The sequence below is a fragment of the Ursus americanus genome, chromosome 17 (genome assembly GCF_024610735.1).
Source record: "Ursus americanus isolate L20-20 chromosome 17, mUrsAme1.1.p, whole genome shotgun sequence".
In the NCBI taxonomy this organism is placed as follows: Eukaryota; Metazoa; Chordata; class Mammalia; order Carnivora; family Ursidae; genus Ursus; species Ursus americanus.
The window spans coordinates 17,435,059-17,455,587 of record NC_142143.1 but is presented as its reverse complement, the minus strand read 5'-3'; the positions used below and the strand labels follow the sequence as shown (position 1 = coordinate 17,455,587).

At 40.9% G+C, this 20,529-nt stretch overlaps 1 protein-coding gene across 5 annotated transcripts; it reads right to left on the bottom strand.

The window, feature by feature from the left end:
- Positions 1-2,922: 2,922 nt before the first annotated feature.
- NFYB (nuclear transcription factor Y subunit beta) lies at positions 2,923-20,327 on the bottom strand. Of its 5 annotated transcripts, none has more exons than XM_087868802.1 (8): positions 20,178-20,327; positions 17,540-17,626; positions 11,400-11,536; positions 9,617-9,747; positions 7,656-7,853; positions 6,308-6,389; positions 5,307-5,386; positions 2,923-4,578 (listed from the first exon to the last, which is right to left on the bottom strand). In XM_087868802.1, the coding sequence occupies exons 3-8, from the start codon at positions 11,491-11,493 to the stop codon at positions 4,546-4,548; spliced, it is 618 nt and encodes a 205-aa protein (XP_087724928.1). In that variant the 5' UTR covers positions 11,494-11,536; positions 17,540-17,626; positions 20,178-20,327; the 3' UTR covers positions 2,923-4,545. The 5 variants fall into 5 exon arrangements, with proteins under 5 accessions (XP_087724928.1, XP_045636015.1, XP_087724927.1 ...); XM_045780059.2 differs by having other exon boundaries at positions 11,400-11,493; XM_087868801.1 differs by lacking the exon at positions 20,178-20,327 and adding an exon at positions 19,362-19,847.
- Positions 20,328-20,529: the final 202 nt, after the last annotated feature.

Sequence of the window (20,529 nt, the reverse complement as noted above, 5' to 3'; positions counted from 1 at the left end):
CTCTCTGACAAATATGTCCATTCCCCCCCAACTACTGATAGTCTCCAGAGTTCAACAGAACCCTTGGGGCAAGAACTGGCAGTGGAGCCTGCTTAAGATTCTCTCTCCTCCCTCTGCTCCTCCCCCACCTCTCTCTCCCCCTAAAAATTAAAATTTGTTTTACTTTGCGCTTGATGTGAGTATTCCTACTCACATGGCAGTTTGTAGTCTATAAAGAATTCTAGGATGTTTAGTTCTGCCCTTTGTCCCGCCAGGGAGCCCTCCTATGGTGTGGGCACTGCCACTTGCAAGGTTAGAAATGTACACAAAGAAACCATGTTTTATAAGTTATACTTTTCCTCCAAAGTAAGGAGTGGCTCTGCTGCCATTTCCTTAAATGGCTGTCAGCCCAAATATTATTCCTTTGTGTTCTTTGATTAGTGTTTAGTTTGGTCTGCAGAAGGGATTTGGTCTTGCTTTCTTGCAAACCGAATGTTGGGCATTAGAGATGCACGAATAGGCCTTCTTGGCATAGCTGTCCTTGGCTGTAAGGCACTGTCAGTTATGGTTTGCCTAGCAGTGTGTTTTCCCCAAGTACCTGGTGTTGAAGGTTCTGAAATCTCTTTCATTCAGATGTACTCTGAAACCGAGCCCTGGAAAATAGGTGCAGAATAAAGACTTACTGTTTGCTTTTAGAGGACGCTCAAGGAGGACCCAGATTATACCTGAAGGAGGCAGTGTTTATGCTGCAGTGTCAGAATATTTTAATCCTAGGTATTATTGTGGAAGATGGAGGAATTACCTATCAACTTGTAATTTCCACCCCTAAAACTGATACATGGCCATAGGTCTCTACAGACAAAGCCAGGACATATTTACTGACTTTATTTGGCACGCTCCCTGGCATTAACCTTGGTAAAGGAGAGTTTGCAGTAAGATGCCTTGTACAGGTATCTACGTACTATGCCGTCCAGAAGGAAACGGTCTCTGGAGTAAGTCAGGGGCAGCTGTAACTGTTACTGGGCAAATTTACATCTCAAAAGGTGATGGCCAGAAGCCAGAGAAAGGCATCCATCCCACTGCCATCTGTGGCCCAAGATTTGAAGAGATTCTGCCTTATGGTTTTAAAATCAGGTATAAAAAGAAATGTAGTCTTCAAAGAAATGTCTAAGCGGCTCTGGCAGCCAGCAAATACTGTGTACAAAGCTACGCAGTTTGGGTGGTGCTATTTTCTCTATTTGGTAATTAGTATGAAGGTGTAACAGAAGCTTTATAGGCTTTTCTGATGAAGCTTAAACTAAAACCTGAAGGATGAGTGAGACTTAGCCAGACACAGGAAGAGAAAGAATGTTCTAGGTAGCAGGAAGTATAAGCGGGTAGAGGCGGTAAAGAACATGGTACAGGAGCCAAGAGACCAGGCTGACTGAGGCATATCAAGAAAGAGGAAGTGAAACCTGGGGAAGTAAGCAGAGTAACATTTCTAGCTCTAAAAGAAACCATACATTAAACCTGAATATTTTTCAGACAATGTAGTATAGTTCCTTAAGAAATAAAATTAGTTGAGATTGTTCTATTTTTTACTCATGAATACACTATGACTTAATATGAGTTTAAGGTCAATATACATAAATTATTACATAAACATATATAAAGTTGTCTAATTCAGAGAAACCCAAAATATACATTTAGGGTAGCCTAGTTTTTGGTATAGATCTTAACCTGGTATCATTTGATTGATTCAGAAATGTATTTTATCACATAAAGCAACAAATATTGTCTTTGGACTGTTAATAAAATAACTTTCCCTGAAGAGAAAATTTATAGATTTTTAAAATCTTGTGCTACAAGATTTTTATTCTTGGCAAATGTCAGAAACTATTTTTTTTCATTTATCATGCTCAATTGGTACTCCTGCAGAAATCCTTTTAGTTGGCCCTCATAACTATGTTCAATTTGTGTTACTAAAGGTAACTGGTATTCCTGTAACCCACTAAGGCGATCCAGAAAACAGGCAATAAGGCATATTTTTGAGGAAAGGAAAATACTGTATAGGTATTACACTATTGGAGGAAAAGAAACACAAACAGCTTAATACATCATCATACCCAAGTATATGACATTAGGAAGGTAGCATTAAAAAAATAATCATTCTCTCTGGGCTAAAGCATCTCTGTTATAAGGCAATGAGGGGAGAGACAGAAGCTACTAAAGTCCTGTTTATGACTTAGTCACTGAAGCCCGTTTCTCTCTCAAATACTCCTAAAAGCAGTATCTACAAAGTTATAAAGAAAACACTTTCAGGTTAATGTAGGAGCTTATCTACTTAAGTTCCAAGGGAAGAAAACATGACATTCACTGAAATGCAACACAGGCCACGTAAGAAGCCGACGCTCCCTCCCACGTGCATAAAAAGAGAGTATGTGCCCGACACATGCAGAAGGTGAGAGCTCTTCCAGAGGAGCAAGGCCATAGAACCCCAAGTTGACCTGGTTTTACCTAGAGTTTCAGTACTACCAACAAATTACTACATTTAGACATTTGCTTTGGTTTATATTGATATAAATCTTAAAGTTGTCTAATTCCTTATCTTGATATTCAAACATAACCCAATCTTTAATTTTAGAGAAAGAATCTGATAAACAAAGACCAAGTGCTTTTATCAGTTACATACTCATATACTGCCTGGATCAAATGGAAACTATTTCAGAAATACACTAACATGGAAATATTGAAAAGCTTAAAATTGTATGTATCTGTTAACCTAGCAATTCTTTTAAAAATTTATTTTAAGAAAACAGTCATGGATGTACACAAAATTCAGTGAAGTGTAGTTTATAACTGTGAAAAGATGCATATAGTCAAAATGTCCAGTAGAGGATTAAATAAATTATGGTTCAGCCATACAACAGAATAATAAATGAATAAAAATAAAAGACTATGTAATGACCTGGGAAAGATGTTTACAATATATTGTTAAGTGAAAAAAGCAGGTTACAAAACAGTATGCAAGTATGAGCCCATTTTTATAAAAATATACATATTTAGCAAAGTAAAAGGACAAATGATATTTACCAAAATATTAACATTGGTTATTTCAACATAGTAGGATGATAGTTGATTTTGCTTAACGCCCCATCCCTTTTCTTGCCTATCTGAATTTTCTGTAATGAAGATTATTTTTTAAATGGGAAGGTAGTGAGGGAGTTACTAACCTCAGATTATCCCAGATGTGCCCCCAAGGTCTCCAGATATTTCTGTTCAGCCTGTATCTACAAAAGCCTTCTGTTTATAAATTTGAGTATCCTTCCAAGATGACATTTAAATTGTCTTTTAGGCAAACTATACAATAGCAATTGTTGATATTAAAAAAAACCCAAAACATTCAGGTTAATTACCACCAAAAAGAACAAATGAGAAAATACAAATCTTCACTTTAAAAAAGGAACATACTACTAAAGTATACAAAGTTACATTATCTAAGTTTAGTTTATTGCAAAGATCAAGACAGCGCACTAGAAGTTGGGGCTTCTGTTTCACACCATTCGTAGCACTCACTCTCTTCTCCACTGCATTCACTCACCCATGCAGAGAAAGGTCTGTATACACACAATGATGTCTGACGTTTCCTGGTTCCCATAGTATAATTAGGAAACTTGACACTTCAATTAAAAAGGTAAAACGAGGACATTTACCATCAGACTATAAAATTCCTCTTCTGGAAGAGGATACTATAGTATTTGAAGATATGCTTTGGAAAAATCATATAAAAATGAAAGGGCACCATTTCAACAGCATTAGGACTACATTAAACTTAAATGAATTCCGACACTCACTATGTAACTCAGAAATAAATCTGGTCTTAACAAACATTCCAATAAACTAAAACTATCTTACCAGGCACAATGAACAGTGTAAACACTGTTAACGGCACCAAGTTTAATAGGGCGGACAGTGTTTGCTTCTGCCTTCGCACTTCAGTTTTCAATTACATTTTTAAAAAATGGTGCTGCTTAAGCTATGAATGTTTTACAAAAAATTAATTTTAATAAATATGGCAAATGCTAAAAATCTAGCTAGGTTACCATGCAAGATATTACATAACCAAGACAAACTCAAATTTATAATAAAGGCAACTTGCATTCAAAATGAACTCTACCCTTAAATTTTATTAAAAGGGCAAACATCATGAATTAACCCAGCTGCTTACTTGAATTACAAAAGTAACATGATTCAATATGAAAATAAGAAACTGTCTACAAATCTCTGACAGTAATAAATTGCAATATACAATGCATACAGGAGTCATACAGAGCAACAAACTCTCGTACAAAACAAAAATATTTTAATACCTTTAAAATCCAAATTTTTCTTTAAAATCATTCATGAAAAAGATTCTCAAGTCAGAATTAACACCTCAATTAGTCAAGCATCAGGAAGCTACATTACAGCTATTTAATATACAAAGAGACATCTTTTCCCCAGTCACTTCCTTCTAAATGTCTCTGTTTCCAGAATCGTACAGACTCTTTTGCTTCTCTCTACTCCCCATGCCACCATTTCTTCAGATCATGAAAACTGAATTTGTTGCACACCAGAAATCTAAGGTCAGAAAATTTAAATTGAGAATTAAAGAAAAAAAATATTTTAAAAATAACATATATATTGTAAAAAAACAAAACCAAACCATGTATATTATAAACATTCAAAGAGTAAAAACAACAGACAATGAGAAATAACTCTACTTCCCACTCCCAGATCGCCATTCTGTCCACCCAAGGGAGCCACTTCAATAATTTCTTATGCATCTTTCTAGAAATCTATGCAAATACAAATATGTGTATACATATTTTTAATCAGTAAGAGAATACACAATTATATATTTTGAGAAAGCAATTTTTAACATCCTCCTTTATCAGGTCCTTAATAATAATACAGTTAATCCTGAACAACACAGGGGTTAGGGGTGCCAGACTCTGCACAGTTGGAAATCCTCATATAACTTTTGACCCCTCCAAAAACTTAATAGCCTATGGTTGACCAGAAGCCTTACCAATAACATTAAAAAGTCAATTAACACATATTTTGTATGTTATATGTATTATATACTGTATTCGTACAACACTAGCTAAAGTAAATATTATTAAGAAAACCATAAGAGAAAAACCATACCTACAGTACTGTATTAAAAATCTGCATATTAAGTGGACCAGTGCAATTCAAACCCGTGTTGTTCAAGGGTCAGCTGTAATGTGTTGAAATTAACTAAAAATCAATGGATACAATCAATTTTTAAGATAATTTAAACTACAAAGAAGGTTGCATTTTACCTGTTGATACGACGTCGTATAAACCATAACATTTTGTTGCTGACCATCTGCAGTTATTAAGCCAGCTGGTAACTGGTTCGCTGGAAGACAAAAAAAAAGGTAAAAGCAGGAAAAGAATCACATCTACTCTCTGGGTCTGAACCTTAAAGTCGTGCTGTTAATGTCTCATTACGATTCTGCCACTAATCAATGTAATCTTGGACAAAATCATAAACCCTCAAATTTAGCATTAAAAAAAAAAAGCTCTGTAAAAAGCACATTTTTTCTATTGCAAGTTTCCAATTTTCTGAATCTTCATTTCTCTGAAATGTACCTGAGCTGACTGCGCATGTGTAGAAATCTGCAGAGACCAGACGGGGTTTCTAATTCAGAAGCAGACCTATACCGTGGGGCTTAGCTGGGATCACACTTAACGTTAACTAAGCAGCATGTATTTTATGTATGAGAAACACAAAATATATGCCTGTAAATTTTATATGAGAAATAGAATCACCACAGACCTTTATTTCACCAATTTGACAATATTCTTTTTTTTTTTTTTTTAAGATTTTTTATTTTTAAGTAATCTCTACACCCTATGTGGGGCTTAAACCCACAACCCCGAGATCAAGAGTTGCACGCTCCTCCAACGGAGCCAGCCAGGCACCCGTATTGAATTTTTTTTAAAAACCCTTCAGTTCAAATTTATTTAAATCACAAGATTTTATATTACAAGCTACAATTCTCAATATTCCTATCTCATGTGAATCTTAAACCAAAAACTAGGGGCTATGGAAATCAGAACTATGGGTGAAAGATTATAATGTCTGCAAAATATAAATTTCTACACTTATCCCTCACTGACTTCAAATAAGTAAGAACTATTCAAACTAGTGCTATGTCAAAATACGCAGGGCTGATATTCCAAAAGTACCACTACATTTAGTATTAATAACTACTAACAAACTACATGACCTATAAGAACAAATTTAGTTGCATAAATGTATCATAACGCTGCTTACTAAATGCTTCCTCCGTAAGTTCTTCACTTAGTCCATCTGTAGCTGTGACTGTTCCACCAATGCCTTTTTCTCCTTTCATAGCCTGGGGAAGGAAAAATCAAAAAAGCAATCACTGGTATTCAAAAGAAACTGTTTTCTAGATGAGAATGCTTATTTCCTAAAATTAGGAGCTCTATTATTACAAACACTGCACAGAGTATTTATTTACACTTCTGGTTAATTACATATGAAGAGACCCTTCAAAATGCTAACGTTTTATATAAGCAGTAATCATCACAAGACAGTGTTAGTAATGACCTAGAAAATCTAAAATATTTATGGATAAAAATAAAATTATTCTAATTCCACACTACATCAAAAGGAAAATAGAAGTCTACTTACAGATGAAGTAGTCTGCAAAATACTATAAATGTTCAGCTCATAAATCTATAAATGATCCAAATTATCATTTAACTGTATATATATATATATATATATATATATATATATAGCTCTCAGCCAAATGGGCAGTACTATAACAGCAAGTTTAAAGTCTTAAATTCCTAAATCAAAATTACAGTTTGGACCAAAGAGCTCTAAGTTTCCATCCATTCACTCTAAGGTTCTATGATGCAAAAGATTTGGAAAAGTACCGGAAAGAATGTATACATTCTCTTCCTACTTTAATCATTTGATGATGCATATAACACTAACTCAATGGGATTCTAACATTAAAGCTATTAAGAAAGTATTCTGAAAGCAATGTGAATCTGACACCCAAGTTAGAGTGTGGAAATAAATATGCTGATCTCAATTTATTCCCACAAAATTCATACCACGGGCAAAGATAAACCCAAAAGGAAATGCAGAAGAATTTAATAAGAAAGGGATACGGTTAGAATTCCCTTTTTCTTATCCAGGAGGCCCCAAGCTTTGAGGTGCTACCTCTTTTAAATTAATAATAACCACAGCATGTGTTACCATTACAGAGTGTTCACTATATGCCAAGCTAAGGGCTATACGTAGATTATTTACTTAGTTCTCTCAATAACCCTGGGAGATAGGTACTATTACTAACCTCACTTTACAGACCCCGAAACCAAGGCCTAACGTATTTAAATAATCTGCCCGAGGTCACATGTGGTGGAGCTGGGACTCAGCCTCAGGTGGCTGGAATCCAGAGGCCAGGCTTTCAGTCATTACACAACTATGATGTCATTTGTAACAAAGGGAAAAAGAAAGGACATACTATTGAAATACAGTAATGTAAGTGATTATATACTTCTTCTGATGCATGATACATCTAAAAAGTTAAAGTGAATAGTATATCTGAGTTTCTTAAAAGCATAACGGAAGGCATTTTACTTACCTCTCTGAATTTCTGAAGGTATAGTTTTAGGGGTTCTACGTAACTGTCAAAGCCTAAGGTCGACATGGCGAAGAGAATATCTTCTCCGTTGATGGTCTTCCGTTTCTCTTGATGGCATCTTTCACTTGCTTCAGATGTTATAAAGCTGATGAACTCACTCACACATTCCTGAACACATTCTTTGGCATCTTTTGCAATCTGAAGAGAAAGATCACAGGTAAATTTGCAGGGAATATAACCATCCCCTTCCTAACAACCTACAAAAATAAAAAGCTATTCAGAAGAGTACAAATTTCAGGTCGTGGCTGTTAACATTTCATCTTTGAACTAATATGCTAATTACATTGACATAATGTGTGCTATCAAAATTCCAACCCTTGGAGTGAGATTAAAAGGCAAATACCAGTAAGAGAAGCCTTGACAACTATTCACGGAAAAAAGATATAACTTAAGGAAAAAAGCAATCATTGGATGTCCCTACCATCCCATGAAGATGAAATCTTACTAGCCAAGTGCCCCAAGAAAATCAGTCCCATGGTGTATGTAGTATTCGGTGGGCTAGACTCAGGTATCACTCCTCTGTCCTAGCATTTCCACAAATACGGACACCAGAAAATTTTAAAAAGACAAAACATTGAATTCATGTAAGGCTTACAAGGGAATGGAATAATGACATCTGGTGACATTTTTATTACTGAAGATACCAAGTGTCAGGTACAGGTTTGGAGTTTATTAAAAAGCAGCACACACCTGCCACTTCATTTTAAAAACAATTCTTCTTTTAAGGGTACGGGCAAAGGGAAACTCTGATGAATTAAAGCGCGCAATCGCAAAGCCGCTTCTAACAGAACAGCAGACCCCTTGCTGGGACACACTGTCCTCCGCCGCCACGCCTACTGTACGGAGAGGAGTGAGCGAGGGCCGCCAGGTAATATCATGCCGGCCGCGCACATAACTTTAGATGTTCCCGTAGCTATGCTTAAAAAAAGGTGAAATTAATGTTAATAATCTACTTTATTCAGCCAATAAACCTAAAATATTATCATTTAAACACAGAATCCATTTTAAAACTGAGGTATTTTCATTCTTTTTTTCACACTAAGCCTGCACAATCGGAAGTATGCTTTACATTCATAGCACATCTTCATTCAGATTCGCCACATTTCAAGTGCTCAATAACCGCGTGGGGCTGGTGGCCTGAGGTACTGGGCCGCGCGGGCCTAGCAATAGAAACAGTAATCAGCAGTTGTGCTTTATTTCCCCTTAAAACATTAGGAGGACCTCTCATACTGGAACTTCTAGGCTTAGCTCTGTATTTTAATATATCTCTTTGTGAGCTTTATTACTTTCGTAAGCACTTTATAAGCTACGAGAAGAAAGCTTATTATGCAATAGAAAATAATATAAAAACGTGGCTTTTAATTCAGACCAAGTGATGAGTAGAGTGACAAGTTTTTTTTAAGTTGGTATAAATAACTGTCTATACGACTGTCGATCTCAAGACAGAACTACTTAAAAAAAATCATGCCAGTTAAATTTAAATGTACATTAATATTTATGATTATATAAAAATAGTTGCTTCCAAATGTAAGGATTTTTTCCATATCAGTCCGAAATGACCCAATTTTGTTGCAACATGATAGAAGTCACAACTCCATATGCCCACACCTGATGGTTCTGATAATGCACCTGTTTTAAAGGAGATTCTTAATTTTATTTTATTTACTTCAAGTGGGGGAGGAGGAAGCGGGGCGGGGGCGGGGGGACGGACACGTGGGAATTGCCAATGGAGTCCTGCTCAGTAACTGAGTGTGTAGCACTGAAAGAGCTGCTGACTTGCTGGAAGGCTGAGTGGCTGAAATCGATAGCTGACTGTGTTCAGGAAATACACACTCACGTAGGTCTGCGCTCCCCTCTCCCCTGGAAAAAGAAACCGCGGTAAAACTTCTCCTGCGCATTACCTTTCCTGTTTGAGGTATGGCATTTTTCATTATCCTTGCTACATTTGCAATTGGAAGATAGATATCTTGTTCTCTGAAACTTTCTTTTGAGCCATTTGTGTCTTCATGATCGTTCATGCTGTCCTCAGTATCTAGAGAAATAAAAATGACAGGTTTAAAGTTCCTCGTCATCTTTACTTCAAGATAGAGAAGACTACCTGAAATGATCTAAGATAAGAACCATCCTGGTTCATTTCCTAGTCATTTTTAGGGAGGAGGATAGCAGTCCCTTCACAATTTTCTCACAGCCATAACCGAACCTACTCATTAGTTTCAAACCCACTGCCTCAAATCCTTTTTTCCTCAACTCTGCCCACTAAAACCTCACCTATCCATTCTCAAAAAAGCTCAAAAACATCTCCACAGCACCTTCAGAAGTGATCTCTCCTTTCACAAAATATCACAAAGTGCTGCTTCTCTGTGTCTTTTCCGACATACTTTATAATTCTTTTTATTTCTCATCCTATTAGATGTTTGCTACCTTAGGCCAGGGATTAGCTCCGTGTACTTCCTCGAACTTGGTATAGCATCTTCCACAGAAGAAATACTCATATTTGTTACATAACTTAGCTAGAAAACTTACAGATTACGATCTATGGTTCCTTGCATATTGCCAGATTAAGAGGTTATACTATACAAAGCCAAGTTTATATAGAATGGAAAAAGTGGACTTGAATATTACTGACCCAATTGGATTAATACTAATGTAGTAAGTTTTTGAACAAAGCTGTAGCACTAATCCGACATTCTTACAAAAGTGAATCCTCAAATTATATAGACTCAGATATAACTGAAGCTTTCACAGTACCAGTAATATCCTTTTTAACTAAAGGCAGTATCCTGTAAGTCATACGTACTCTTTCTATGTATTAAAAAAAGAAAAGCGGGGCGCCTGGGTGGCTCAGTTAGTTAAGCATCTGCCTTCAGCTCGAGTCATGATCCCAGGGTCCTGGGATTGAGCCCCAAGTTGGGCTCCCTCCTGGGTGGGGAGCCTGCCTCTCCCTCTGCCTGCTGCTCCCCCTACTTGTGCTCTCTCTCTGTCAAATAAATAAATAAAATCTTAAAAAAAAAAAAAAGGCACTTAAGCTGATTCAAGTTACAATTTTTTTTCAAGTTACATTTTTACATGTATCTGTTTCCAGATGAAGTAACTAATCACCCACCCCCAAATGCCTCCTAAAAATATATCTCAGGGGCGCCTGGGTGGCTCAGTTAAGCATCCAACTCTTGATATCAGCTCAGGTCTTAACCTCCGAGTCGTGAGATCAAGCCCTGCGTCGGGCTCCGTGCTGGGCATGGAGCCTACTTGGGATTCTCTCTCTCCCTCTCCCTCTGCCCTCCCCACCCCTGCACACGAGCTCTCAAAAAAAAAAAAAAAAAAAAAAAAAGAAAAGTATGCTTTTTAAAGATGGCTCCACACCCAGCATGGAGCCCAATGAGGGGCTTGAACTCACAACCCTGAGATCAAGATCTGAGCTAATATTAAGAGTCAGATGCTTAACCAACTGAGCCACCCAGGTGCCCCCGAAACATACTTTTCTAGAACTCTTTTCTAGAACTCATCACTCTTTTGATGACTATTTCTAATAAAAAAACAGCCTTGTTTTAGACTATCACTGAACTCTGACACAAGATTGCTAATTTTCCTGTAAAGACAAAAGTAACCTGGAATATCACTTTAATGTAATTTTCAAAGTCACTAAGTTGTGTCTACTGGGGAATGCTTTAATTGCGGCTTTCTCACCATCATGAGGCTGTATCACATAGTGGCTTCCTCCGATGTAGTCCGCAGAGATGCCTAGCTGAGAAGCATCTGTCGTAGCACTGTCGCCATCCATCTATGAGGAAAGAAGTTTTGCAATACTCTTCAATAAAACTTGTCTAAAAAACATAACAGAGTCAATGCTCATAAACTGTCATAGGATGGGTCAATTAATTTTCAAGGCATCAAGCTTACATTTGTATCTCTTGATTTGGAAACCTTTTGATAATTTTCCAGTGATTCAAGATTCCCCTGCCTACCCTCTGTGGGTGATAAGCATTAAGATCAACAGGGAAACAAAACAAGGAAATGAATCTAAAACACACACCTCTTTCTTTTCAATTGCATCATCTTCACATATAGTGCAGACAACCCTGACTTACAACCTAGCTTGTCCCTGGAATGACAAGCAAAGCCAAAGTCAGCTTAGTAGTCACCTAAAAGTCACCAATTTCCGTCACTTTCCTCTCTCCTGCTACAGCCTGATGGTCCTACACAAATCCTTTTGCTCCTGCTGCAAACTTTCTCTGCTCACAGTTCCAAAAGAGCCAGTGTCTTAGTTCAAACTGCTGTTTGCTATGGGAAGCATGTAGATTCCTTGCACAAATCTGGGCCCGTGCAACCTGAAAGCACACCCATACTTTGAACAAGCCTATCATCTCTAATTCTACTCAACAGTTCCCCCCCCTCACCGCCCTCAAACTTCAGATTCTTTAGAGAAAAAAGGAGAGGCCAGGGAGATTGGAGATCTGCACATAAAGACAGTAAAATTATAACCACAGACAAGAATGAGAATTAAAATTACTATTTTAAAAGAAACCTGCTTAATTTTAAGTTTGCTCAGAGCTATAAGAATTCTAAGAGGGAAAACCTGGAGAAAACTGAACCATAAGCCCTGAACTGTCTCCATTCCATTTCACCAACATGGCAAATCCTGGAAGTCTTTCCAGGCTAACTATTTGTGTGTGGAAAATTTGTAAATCCATTACCTGAATAAAAAGCATAGCAAAAATTAAGCACAATCGATACACGCTTCGAGGCCAAATCAAAGACACTTGATCCCACATGTTTATCAGGGCGGGACCCTGATAACAAGTTTAATGTTATTAACTGCACCCTTTAAGTCCTTGTGTAGCACGTCGTGTCCTCTGGCTCTGCTGGATTTTCATCTACTAGTAAAACAGGAGGCTAGTTTCCAAGTCTTCGATAATATGGCATTTCCTTGATACATCTGTTGACTGTGGTGTCTAATTATTTGTAGATAAAGATACATTTCCATCATCTATATAGTTTTCTAAGGGGCTAGAGAATAGAATTCACCTCCTTTAATAATGTTGATACTTCTGAGTGGCTTCTAAAAGGTAGTAAACGACAGTGAGCTCTGATTCTGACTCTCCTGCTGATCCCTGAAAACAGCATCCCTATCCATTAAACGTACTTCTATATAAAATGGAAATAGTATCCCCTTCCCCATCTTAAACGCCTAATGTGAAACATTACCCAAAAATAAAACACTATTTTAATCCTACAGTGCTAACAAGGTACTAGGAGAGTGGTCTTTAATAGATATGATGATGGAGTTTTTAGCCACGGAAGACAGCTCAATCAGGATCGCTGTGAACGGACTAGTTTTTACAATGCCCTAAGGGAGAGTAGGGAGATCAAGGTTCAGGAGAAAAGACCAAAGTGGTTGTTTCAGCACCTACGACTGGAAACAAATCTTTGTTGGGGCGGGGTGGGGACGTGTATGTCTGGGAGATCAATTAATTTATAAATACAGCATAAAAAAAAGTACTAAAGGCAAAAAGTTTAAATCACATTATCTTGTCTTGCACTGGAATTAGCAGCAAGATTATCACTGGATTCACAGCATAAGCCTCTAAACCTCAGTCTTCTAAAAAATACCGAAAGTATTTCAGAGATGTCAGAATGGAAGAAAGGGAAGCTGCCAAGGAGCTGTGCTCCGCGCAGTGTACGCCGGAGACAGACAGCCCGTCCTCCCTCCTCGACGGTAAGCTGCACGTGGGAGGCTCAGCTGTGTGTGTCTTTGGGTCTGCAAGTCGTAGCTCTTCTGTCATTTCATCACACCTCTGTCTTTCTCTCCTGTCTTTCTACCTTCAAATCCTGCCCCATACTTTAGTCCCAGTGTTCTCCCATCCTCCTGAAATCTGCAAGCCCAAAATTAGTGTCCCCTTCTTTGAATCCCCAACGCACTTAGTAACAAATTAAGCCTCATCTTTGATGCTTACAATATGCTAGCCACTCACATATATAATACGAGTGGGGAAAGGAGGCAGGGATACTTGTTGGATACATCCCAAAGGCTTTTTCAAGGTCTAAAATGCCTATAAAGATATTCAAAATAGGCTAGAGATTTTAAGTAAGCCAGTCAACAAATATTTACCAAGTAAGCATCTGGTATTTATCAGGTCTGTGCTATCTGCTGGGGATGCAGCCTAGTCAACAACATAGACAAGATCTCTGTCCTCATCTTGCAGGGAAGACAAGTATTACGTAAACTAGTGGCAGGGGAAAGGAGTGGGGACTGTAGTCTATTAATACTTCCAAGGCACAGGCTCTGGAATCCTATCACCTGGTTTGAATTCCTTCCTACTTACTTGCCATGAGACTTTGAGCAAGTGGAATGAGACAGGACTTACCATGGAAAGCCTCAGCATAGTATAATAGGAGTACTCAGTAAATGTTATATATAGCTTTTAAATAATTACAGTCACCTAATTGCTAGTGCCAAATGCTAAGGAAAACAAAGGTGTTCTGTTATATGCTTTGAGAGCTTATTGCACCCACACGAGTCTGGGGAGTCAAGAAAGCGGTCACAGGAAATGACATTTAAATGGAGACCAAAAGATAGACAGAAATCAGTCAGGCAAGGACAAATGGGAAAAGAATGTTCCAGGCAAAGGAAACAGGAATCTAGTACTGGTGGACTAGAATGGACTAAATAGAGGCTAGATCAAGCAGTGCCTTATGGACAAGAGCAAATCAAAGGGGAGTTTTAGCAAAACCGTGCAAATTAGACTTCTTCTTTAAAAGGTCACTCTGGCTAGAGTCCAGTGTAGAAATGGACTGAGGGGAGCAAGAATGGGGGCAGAGGACCACGAAGGACCATGAGGCTGCAGTCAGAGCATGAATTCAGGCAATATGATGAACACTCCTTCTCCAGATCAGTCCAGGACAACAGCAGTGGAGATCAAGGGGACGGGAAAGGGGCTTTCAGGAGGTCACATCCACAGACCTGGTGACTGAGTGAACATGAACCACAGGAAGGACCGCGGGCATGCTGCTGGCGTTCTTGCAGCTGGGGAGATGGGCGGGGGGGGGGGGGGGGAAGGCAGGGCCTGGGAGCGCTGGGCAATGACAGCCAAGCTACAGCTGGTGACCACAAACGTGCAGTGCCACCAGTCATGACACATCACATCGTAGCTGGTGGAAGAGCAGAGAAGCTAAAGTGCTGGGCCTCATCCAGACAACGAAGAGGGAAGGGCATGCAGAGAGGGACAAGACAATGGCTAAGATGACGAATCATTAGAGCCAAGAGAACTGATAACTAGGGATAAGGAGTAGTTCAATCCATTAAATTAATGTTATTGACTATTCTGATTACTTAGCTGAACTGCTATTCTCTAAAATATTATGTGAAATCAATGGTCAGTTGGCTAATACATTTTATTCTGTAATTCTGTGATGTAGCAGTATTAAATTATATTAATAATTTGCTGCACAAATGTGGGAAATAGTTCCCTCTTTAATATGTTTAACATTTATTGAATACTTTCCAAATATCTCATGCCATGTTCATGACCCCGTGAAGAAGATGAGAAAACGGAGGTTACAGAAGGCTAAGGACCTGCCCAAAGTGGCAGAGTAAATGGGATTTAAGTCCAGAGTCTCAGATGCCAACTACTTTCCAGTATCTGTTCCTAATAGCTTTTCCTATAGTCCATAAGCCTAAATCTTTACTTTGCCCTCTCTAAGCTCTAGGTCTAATGACTGTATATTAAAAACATTTAAAGTCGCTTCTCAAACCAGGACAATAGCTGCAGGATGTAAGCAATGCACGTGGTTCGGGGTTCAGTATGAAAAGCACAGGCCCACAGGACAGACCGCCCGTGTTTGAGGCTGGGGTCCCCACTTACTAGCTGTTATGTCTTTATTTACTATCCTCTTAGTGCTTCAGTTTTCCCATTTTTAAAATGGAGTTGCTAAGAGAAGTGAAGTTATTATATAAAAAGCACTTAGCAAAGTGCATGACACGTAATAACTCAACAAACATAACCTAGTATTATTTTTGTCCCTTCAAATACAGTTCTCATCCTTCTTTCCAGGCATGGTTTTCTTTCTCGCATAACCCCTTTCACCTGTTCTCTGGACCAATTCCTTTTTATCTCTTTGAGGGTAAGAAATAACACAAAGATTCCTCACCTCTAATGGCTCTTCCATCCTCCCTGACCAGCTGCTTCACTCTTTCTTCAACATGCTTAGGCTCCCTCACTCAACACACAGAAGTACATACAGACCCGTAAAACCGTAATTCTGCTCCACACCCCTGGCTAGCTATCACCCTCACCCTGACAGTCCTCACACATCGCTCCATTCCTATTTCAGCTCCCTGGCACATGCTTCTCCACACCTCCAGGATACTGAAACCGCTCTTGGAAGTTGCTAATAATCTTGCCTTCATTCCTACTTGGCTGTTCTTGGTAGTGCCGGCCACTCCGGACCCCACATTTATGCATGAAATTCTCTTCTCCCTTGATTTCCAAAGTGATATCCCTTCCTGGTTTATTTTTTCCTCCCCACTTCCCAATTGTTAGTTTCATCCAAGGTTATCCTTTCCTCTTTCTTCCCTCAGTCTCTTAATGAACTTGTTAAATACCACTTCTATGTTAAAAGTTCTAAATCTACAACCATATCCTGCCTGTCACTCCAGCGAGCCATGCCTGTAGAAGAACATCTCTGATGTCCCATCACTGCCAACTTAAGATTTGGAAAAATGAAACTCACCCTCCCCATGTCCTGCAAGGAGGCAATGGATGAGAGCTCCTGCTCTGCTTTCCAACTACTGTGATCCCACCCGCCCAGGATAATTATACCAGTGCCATCTAGATTCTTCTATCTCCTCCAAGTTCCACCTAAGCTGTTACCTCTTTTAATAGTTTCCTGGCTATGTCCTTCCTTTCTCTACTGCCACTGCATTACTACCCAGCCTACCAGGGTACCTACTGTTTTAAGACGGATCTCACTCCAACACCATTTCTATAGCTCCTGAACCTAGAACAGTTCTAAAAGTCTTCAGCATCAAATCCAAACTTAGTTTTTCCATGGCTTTTCATGAGTGGATCCCCCACTTAACCTAACTAAATTTGTTTCCAACTCTATCTTCAGGGCTGATAAAAATCTTAGTCGCCAGAAAGCACCTTATTTAAGGATCACCAGGTACAGCTCTTTTATTTTAGGACTGAGGCATGAGTCATGGCTCAAGGAAGTTGTAACATGCCTGACATCACAAATACAGTAGCAGATCCAGAACTAAGCATCCAGACAGCAAAACTGGTATCTCTCACTAAATTATCCTACGAAGTCTCCACTTGGACAATGCAGATGTACTCCCCATCCCCTGAACAACAGTTACTCATCCCTGCCTTCAGCCTTTAGCTTTCAGTGATACCCTCCATCTATCCGAATCCCACACATCCTTCAAGGCTAAGTCCACGACATTTGCAACTACCCGGGCCTCCTACACCCACTGGTCTTTTCATCTCTGCTACCCTGAGAACCTGCGTTTCCCATTCTGTGCATAATTGTCCTCTAAGCATTCAGTTCGACTGAAGCCCTTCTAGCAAAACAGACAGCCTCTTAAGAGCTGGGACAAGCTTTTTATCTTGTAGCCTCCACAGCACTTAGGGGCCCACAGGAAACAATACAGGCAAGTCACTAAAAAAGAAAGAAGCAACAGGAAAGAGTGAGTAGGGGTACTGTCTGTCTAGACTTGAAGGGCATTCATTCTACTTGGGATCTCCAATACACATTAGGCATAATTTTGTTTCCAGCTAGTCACTGTCCAAATCTAATTAACAACCAAAATGGTAAAACATACTTACCGTCATGAAATACTGTCAGAACCGTGTTGTCAGTGGTGTTCAGGAACACCTTTCTAAAAAGGGGTCTAATCTTCGCCCAACTTCAACCTAGAAGATAAACATCTATTAGTAGTAACAACGTATTGCCTACAGGCCCTCTTCCTAGTAAAAATTTAAAAGGCGCGTATAATTTCACCTACTATTCTTATTCAACAGAGTGCAAAAAACCAGGTGCCCAATAAAGGTTTCTTAAATTGGCAGATATATTTTGGAGACCTTGCAAAAAAGGAAATTCTATGGCAGGGAGGAGCTGCTTTCCTAACATAACCCTGAATTTAGTCATGTTCATCATAAATATTCATCACAAGACCCCAAATTACATGCACGAGACCAAAATTTCCACATCTAAATTATTCAAAATATTAACAACCAAGACACAAACGCCCCAACTTAATTTTTCGGTGATGATTTTCTTAATGCGTTAGAGTGAGATTTAGGAGTCCAAAAGCTCAAAAGGGGAGAAGAATATCTCAGAATACAGTGCTTTTAAACACCTCAGATTATACCAAAAAGAAGATATATGCTGCCCAGAGAACATACATGGAACACGATTAGGACCTTTATTTATCATTTTAAAGAACCACCATTTTGGACTAAAATTGCATCTGAATAGCACTTCATTTTCACTGTAAGGCCTAAATAGCCGAATAAATTGGTATCAATTACAATGTTACAATCTCCATTTCTCATTTGCTCTTTTCCTTTTTTTTCAAGTGAAGCAATTAAATTGGGGGGGAGGGGCAAAGCAAAAACATATCCTTTCAGTGTTAATTTTAAAGGAAGAGAAAATAATGATATGCATTCGAGCATGAAATCTAGTAAACAGAAGAAAAAACTGTAGCCACTGAATTGAATTTTTTTAAATGTCAGTCCAGGCAGCAAAGACTGGCTGACATTGTCTACTCTGCTATAATCTTAAAAGCAATGTCTAATTTCTTTTTAAATATTGCCCTCTTTCTAACCCCAAAACTGCCCGGAAGATTCCTTCCTTGTAGCTAGAAGCGGTTTTTTAAGGGTGTCTTTGAAAAAGAAAATCCTCAGTACACTTAAAATAATGGAGCTATATATATTTATGTACTTTGCTTGGGGGGGGGCACACCTCACCACACTCTCTCACCCAAATAGTTGACTCAGTATATATTTAGATTCAATATATTAAAGATAAACACTGTCACCTCATATGGTACATATTTTCCTGAAGGCAGGTTATGATATATGTGAAAGCTCAAGGGAATGCATACATCTGTTTAATGTTTGAAGAAATGCAAATTTGTATCCAAGAAAAGCAGCAGACCCTTCCTCCACCCTCCATTCTTTGGCATCAACAACCAGAGTTTTGCATCAATAGAATCCTTAAATTAAGCTACAGGAGCAGTGCGGGGAAGGAATAATTGCCTTTTAAGGAATTCTGGTTAAACTTTCAATACTTTACAAATAAAACCCTTATTTATTAATGCCACTTATATCGATCAGTTTATCTTACCACTTTATTTTGCCGATTCGTTTCCAAACTAAGAAAGCCCAAACCACCCCAGTGATTCGTGGCACGAACCATGGCACCGTGGACTCCATGCGGGTTAGTGGGATGCTATTTTTTTTTAAGGTCGTATGCTACCTAACCTTGTTTAAATTGTCTTGTTACAGTACTTTGGGCAAGATTACGACTTGTGGGTGCTCTGTAATTCTTTGTTCTCGAAGACTACTGCTCCTCAGGCCCGGCAGATCCTCCCCGCCTCCCACCGAAGATTAAACCTTAGTCCAATCCGAAAGGCTTCCTTCCCACCTTCGGGGCAAGTCCAGGGACCGCAAGCCGCCAGATGGCTGCATTCTTTACGTGTAAGCCAGACTGCGGGGAAACCAAATCCACTCCTTCCTCCCGGGGACCTCGCTTCCTCCCCACGAAGGTGCGCGGGCTGGCCCCGGCCCCACCGCCCGGCCCGGCCGACTGTCAGTCTCGCCGGTGCGGGGCGGCCGCCCCTGGCGCGCATCCCCCGACTCGCCCGCCCAGGCCCCGGGCCCGCGCCCAACGCCTGCCGGCCGCCCGCCCGCTCGGGGCGCCGGGGCAGACAAAGCGGCCCGGCCCCGCCATGCCCCCTCGGGCCAGCGGGCGGGAGAGCGGGCGGGAGGGGGGCGCCCCTGGGGACTCCGCGCGGCAGCCCGGCCAAGGGCGCAGGGTCGGGGCCGGGGTCCGGGGCAGCGCCCCCCGCTCGGCTCCCCGCACAAAATGGGGCCGGCGGGGCGCCGCCGAGAGGGGGCCCGACGGTGCCCCCTCCTCGGCCTCGGGCCCGGACCTCGGCGGCGGCGAGCAGGAGGCGGCCTGGCCCGCGTCCCGCCGCTCCTCGGCCCGGCGCACAAAGAGCCGCGCCGCGGCCCCGCGCCCGCTCCCCGGCGGGGCCCGCAGCGGGAGCGGCCTCGCAGGCGCCGGCCCGGCCCCAGCCCCGGCCCCGGCCCCGGGCGAGAGGGCGGGCGGGAGGGAGGCTAGTGGCCCCGGCCGCGGCGGCGTTGGCGGCGGGGACGGCGCCGGGAGGAGACGGACATTTCATTCGAGCTAAAGTGGAGTCGGTTTAGGAGCGATCATTGGCCGAAGCGAGACACAAACCTCCAATGCAGCCCTGGTTGGCTCCCGTCTCCAATCGGCTGTTTGGTTGGACAGAAAATGGCTGCGAAGGAACCAGTCCCAGCGCGGAGCTCCGCTTCCAGGACTCGGCCTCCCCTCCCTCCGCCGCGGGCCGCTTCCCTCGGCGCGACACCCTCCCTCCGCGCCTCCCGCGTGCCCGCCCGCCGCGGCCCCGCCCAGGCCCCGCCCCCGGCCGCGGCCCCGCCCCGCCCCGCCTCGCCTCCTCCGGGTGTGCGGAGCGGCCGCAGCAGCGGGATCCTGCAGAAAGGCTGCGGGCCGCGGCGGGCGGGTTCTGCGGAGGCTGCGCGGCGCCGTCCCGCGGCCTTCGTGCTCG

Excerpts from the sequence above, each read along its gene's own strand:
- NFYB (XM_045780059.2), bottom strand. Across the intron at positions 7,854-9,616 it reads CCATACCTCAAACAGGAAAG|ATTGCAAAAGATGCCAAAGA; the intron begins GTAATGCGCAGG and ends CTTTCTCTTCAG. Across the intron at positions 5,387-6,307 it reads ACTTACGGAGGAAGCATTTA|CGAACCAGTTACCAGCTGGC; the intron begins GTAAGCAGCGTT and ends TTTGTCTTCCAG.